This window comes from Austrofundulus limnaeus, unplaced genomic scaffold (assembly GCF_001266775.1).
Source record: "Austrofundulus limnaeus strain Quisiro unplaced genomic scaffold, Austrofundulus_limnaeus-1.0 Scaffold698, whole genome shotgun sequence".
Lineage (NCBI taxonomy): Eukaryota > Metazoa > Chordata > Actinopteri > Cyprinodontiformes > Rivulidae > Austrofundulus > Austrofundulus limnaeus.
In genome coordinates this window covers 45,508-50,745 of record NW_013953100.1, presented here as the reverse complement: position 1 = coordinate 50,745, position 5,238 = coordinate 45,508, and the positions used below count along the sequence as shown (strand labels likewise).

At 39.7% G+C, this 5,238-nt stretch overlaps 1 protein-coding gene across 2 annotated transcripts; it reads right to left on the bottom strand.

The window, feature by feature from the left end:
* Window positions 1-655: 655 nt before the first annotated feature.
* Window positions 656-4,329, bottom strand: tirap (toll-interleukin 1 receptor (TIR) domain containing adaptor protein). Of its 2 annotated transcripts, none has more exons than XM_014027922.1 (2): window positions 3,700-4,329; window positions 656-1,638 (listed from the first exon to the last, which is right to left on the bottom strand). In XM_014027922.1, the coding sequence occupies exons 1-2, from the start codon at window positions 4,166-4,168 to the stop codon at window positions 1,547-1,549; spliced, it is 561 nt and encodes a 186-aa protein (XP_013883376.1). In that variant the 5' UTR covers window positions 4,169-4,329; the 3' UTR covers window positions 656-1,546. The 2 variants fall into 2 exon arrangements, 1 of the variants encoding a protein (XP_013883376.1); XR_001312009.1 differs by lacking the exon at window positions 3,700-4,329 and adding an exon at window positions 2,255-2,733 and having other exon boundaries at window positions 1,549-1,638.
* Window positions 4,330-5,238: the final 909 nt, after the last annotated feature.

The window sequence follows — 5,238 nt, the reverse complement described above, 5'->3', positions numbered from 1 at the left end:
CAGTCTTCACAAACATTCAAAAACTCTTTTGCATTACAAGCTGTGTTTCCATTGCAAATATGCGCAAAACTTTGTCGATATTCTGTTTATGTCGGAAAAAAAAACAGTTTCGCAACTACGGTGTTTCCATTAAGTAAGAAATGCTATTAAAGTCACGCATGAATACGTTTGTTCTCGCGATAAGTCATTACAAACATGGCGGCCATGGATGTAAACACATAGCACATTGCTACCACGACACTAGTGCTCATCATCAGAGGAGACATCGGAGTCTTTTATCAAGGCTTTCCAGCGACAAGTCCCCACTTGGGAGCGACTACGTATGCTGTTTTTTTTTTTTTTTGGGGAAATTGTAATCGGTGAGTTTACTATTTTATACTACTTCTGTGATATTACTACTATTTCTACTTCCTGTTATCTTCTACTTCATCTTCTTTTTCGCCAGTAGAAACAGCCGGTTGTTGATCACGTGACTCCTGTGATGCGAAAAAAGTGTTTCCATTGCAGTTTTGCGAAAAGCTCCAATTTCGAAATGGCCAAAATACCACTTCATCCTAGCACAAAAACATTTTGTCGAAAAACGTAATTTTTTTCTAAATTGACGTGTTTCCATTGAGCAAATTTATTTTCGAAATCCTAATTTGCGCATTTTCATGGTCAATGGAAACGCAGCTACAGTATGGTATCAAATTGATGCAAAAAACAAATGCAAAATGCATTTTGTTGTATACTTGGAGTGCCTGGACTTATCGACTACCGTTTTGTCGGCTCCATTCTCCTCTGGCTCCGGGTCAGACTCTGGCTCTAACATGTAAGGCTGGATGGACAAGTCTTCTGTTGTTGACATTTCTGTGCTGCTATATAGTCATACCTCAGCTATCAAACCACAATGGACCATTCCGGAAGTTGGAGGCTGCCGGGTGTGAAGTGCCTCATTTGGATTTAAAGAGACAGCATCAAAATGAGTTTAACTGTGACATAACTCAGAAACGGGGCGAAAGAGGGGCTTGTGGAGTTACAGTTGAGAGGAATTCAGACCAAAGCATTGCAATTACACTTCATAAAGACCCCAGCTAAATGATTCAAATGTGAAAAAGAAGGATATGTAAATGTGATTTGTCTTCTTTTAAAGACAATACCATTAAACAAAAAGATACAACACAACAATGTACTGTGTAACGGCATCTTCTCAGTTACTGTAATAATTTGTGAGTTTCACCATTGTCTCACGTTTCATTACAACCACCAAAACAATTATAGGAGTTTCCAGTTAAGATTAGCATACAAACTACTTCTTTAATTCTGCAGCAGCTTCCTGTTCACTGTAAGATCGACACTTACATGCAGTTTTGTACAAATAAGTCAGTAAAAATAATAAATAACATAAGTTCAGTGAATAGCAGCAGTGTTTGGTTTTTATGTGATTCAGAATCTTTCATCGTGCATCACACACAACTGTCACAACGAAAGTTCCTGATGCTTTAACCTCTTTGATGTGTCACTTCCAATGGAATAGATCAGAGTTGTGCTCTGACACCACTTTGTGTTACTGCGTGCTGTCACGTCCATCGTATCCACAGCTTGAGCCGTTCGAAAGGCTTCTGAGTTTCATTTCATTCTGAATCAGGCTTTCCAGGACTAAGGAAGAAAACAAGAAAAAAATCATTAGAACTGGAGCTGTTTACTAAATTTTTAAAACTTGCATTGTATTTGTCAGGTTTAGTGACATCAAATGATAAATATGAATGCATTATTGCAAATTGTTGGTGAGATATTCAGTCCCTCTCTGACTGCTCTTTTGTACATGTGTTATACCATATATATATATATTATAGAAAGGCGCTATATAAGTACAGTCCATTTACCATTTACCATACCAAATTTCTTAAATATTAAGATATGTTTTCCAGTTTATGTATTTGTAGGAAATACAGGACATCATATTTGGCTCAGTGGTTAGCACTGATGCCTCACAGCAAGAAGGTGTTGGGTTTGTTCTCTGATTCGATTCCCGGTTCAAACCTGGGGTTTTTCTGTGCGTGCTTAGCATGTTCTCCTTGTGTTTGTAAATGGACTGTACTTAAATAGCAGTTTTCTATCCATCCAGGACACTCAATGCACTTCACACTACAATCTGTGTCCTCATTTACCCATTCACACAGCACTCTGTTAGGTCTCTCTACAAAGCTAACATGTACAATCATCTATGGAGACTAATCAGTGCTAATCACATTCATACACTGATAGGACTCACATCAGAGACATTAGGGGTTAAGTGTCTTGCCCAAGGACACAACAATTGACCGCTGGAYGGGGGATCGAACCGGTGACCTTCCGGTTCCAGGACGATCTCTGCCACAGCCGCTTGGTTTCCTCCAAGTATTACGGTTTCTTCTCACACACCAAAAACATGAAAGTTAGGCTGCTTTCAGAACCACATAGGGCGCATTTGTRAGCTAGTTATATCACTGTGCCGTACCATAGGCTGTACCAGTTTATATGCTCCTTCTCATGYGGCTGACAAAACTCTAAAAATGTATAGGCTTGTTAAAAAATAAGCAATGTTCATTACCCTTTACCTGTTTAGATCTAATACCAGTTAATAATGACGTGAATGTTTGAGTGGGCCATAMAAAACCATCCGGACACAGCTGTGGACTGATTAGCTTTTTTAATGTGCCTCAGACAGGCATCAGCTAAACAGTGCCCAGATCCCAGAAACACCTCAAGTAACAAACCTCTTCGCATCCTGACTCCGCCTCATGACATATGTTAAAGGGGCAGGTACCTCTACACGGAGTCAAAATGTCAGACATTGTTCCTCACCCTATGGGTTGTTTTAAATCAGGCATGTATCTAACTAAAAGCCTCCTGTGTGTGTGAAACCCTGGTCAAGAGTCCCACAAYTCAGTCTGCACATAAAATCATCAATTAAATCAGAGATAACCACATTATAAAAATATATTACTGTTCACCTAATAAAAGACTATACAATGTGTAGTGTCTTTAAAAGTCAGTAGTAAACAACCCCAATAAATTTCTTCAGTTCCCACTTTTCACATCTCAGTATCCTACGCGGCCAACAATATCCCAGGAATGATTGTGCCAGGAGCAAATTTTTTAGGAAGACAGCTGTTTTGTTTGTTTGTTTGTTTGTTTTTATAGTGGACTCTGTAAACTCATCACAGACCAAATAATTCCTTTTTAAATGTATGTTTAGAAACTTAGCTGATGAAATTTGTGCTGCAATGAGATATAAACATAGAATACAATTCCAAGCACTGGCGCTAAACCCAAATAATTAATGTTTATATATATATTTTTTTCACGTGCACATTTTTAAATAGTACATTGAATTTTGTTAAGTTACACTTGGAAGAGCCAACTAAAGGCATGTGATATGAAACGTACATGATCATGCAAATCTTCGTCATCCGACGACTACATATCTCATTTCACAGACGTTTTATCAAAATATCTATTCAAATCATGTGGCTTCCAAGGGCCGCAGTCTACGTGGGCTGCAACCCCTGAACTGAAACACTGCCATTGTGTCATTTTTAGGAAAGAGTTTTTATAACTGTGAAAAAAAACAACAACAAATGCTCCCTTGTTTGGTTAGCCATTAGCCTAGCCTGGATAAGACTTTTGCCCCTTTCTCTACAAACATGCTCTTTCTGCAGCTCATTGAGTACTTACTCTTGTGCACTGTCTTGTTGACCAAACTGAAGCCTTGGTCTGGGTTCTTGCTCAGGTCAATGTAGTAGTAGAACTTCAGTTCCTGCGGGTACTGAGAGTGGGACAGGTTCTGAAGCATGGGAATCACTCTGTTGGACATTGGTGCCTCTGACAGAGCCTGGTGCATCATATACATGCACCAATCATCCTGCACAAAGCTGGGGGTGATTAGCAGAGCCCGTAAATGGCTGTTCTCCAGTGCCTGGCAGAACTCTGTGGGAATGGCTCCACTTGGACACGTGTCCCTTTCCCACAGAAAGCATCTGAGACTGCGGGGTGCCTCCTCCAGGAACAAGACCAGGCGCTTGGCCTCTTCGGTGTCTGTGGGGTCGAAGCTGTGGCACACAAACACGTCGTATTTTCGTCTCCATCTCAGCTCTGAGTTCAAGACGTCATTTAATCGCTGGGGTATAAAAACGGTTGTCCTCATGGACGCTGAAGTCGATGAAGACGATGCAGATGCACTGCTGGTGGACACCAGGGGGTTTTCAGCATTTGTGCTCTTGTCCTGTTGGGTTGATTTTGTCTTTCCAGATTTAAATTTTTTTTGTAACCAACCTGTAAAAAGGGGGGAAAAAACTGATGACTCTTTGGATGCTGTCAGATGTTTTATACTGTATCTATGCTAATATGGAAAATAAAAGCATTTTGAGTCGCTCAAGAAGACATAAACCGTACTTTATTTTAACCTTTAAAGTCAAATATATCCCCGAAAGCTTTTCAAATAGTGTGATAGTGTCACAGTAGTTTAGATATACAGGGGTTAGAYAATGAACCTGAAACACCTGGTTTTAGACCATAACATCCCTTTCAGACAGCTTCCTCTTGTGTCCACAGTTAATCCTGTTGGATGTGGTTCTTCCTTCTTGGTGGTACGCTGACATTACCCTGGATATTGTGGCTCTTGATGCATCACGAAGACTTGCTGTTTTGGTCACAGATGCACCAGCAAGACGTGCACCAACAATTTGTCCTCTTTTGAACTCTGGTATGTCACCCATAATGTTAAACTTCATTTTTTTACTGTAGTCACTGATCATAGGGAAATTGTAAAAGCAGATGAACTTAAACATTTGGGGGTTGTTTTTGACTATCATACTAACTTTGAGCCTTGTAACAGATAAGTCCCTACAGCCATCAAGATTTTGAAATTAGACTAAAAAATACAGAAAGACTAAGAACAGCTGAAAATATTAGGTAAAAGAAAGAATTCTTCAGTAGGGCATCATGAGCTTAGCTTCATTTTCTTGTTGACTAAAACACCGTTCAACTCCGGAACTTTGAAAAATCTTTTTGAAGGTGTCGTCCAACTTCCAGCCACACTTGGAGAACAGCCATGGTTGTGGCAGACTTCCAAAGGTCCTGTCACACTGTGAGGTTTTAGACATCTTATGCCAACTTATGAAAAGTTTGAAGACATCTACCTTGAAGATGGAATTAGGCATGTACACTGTAATACTAACAAACTGATCAAATATCTAACTTTTATTAGTAATAAAG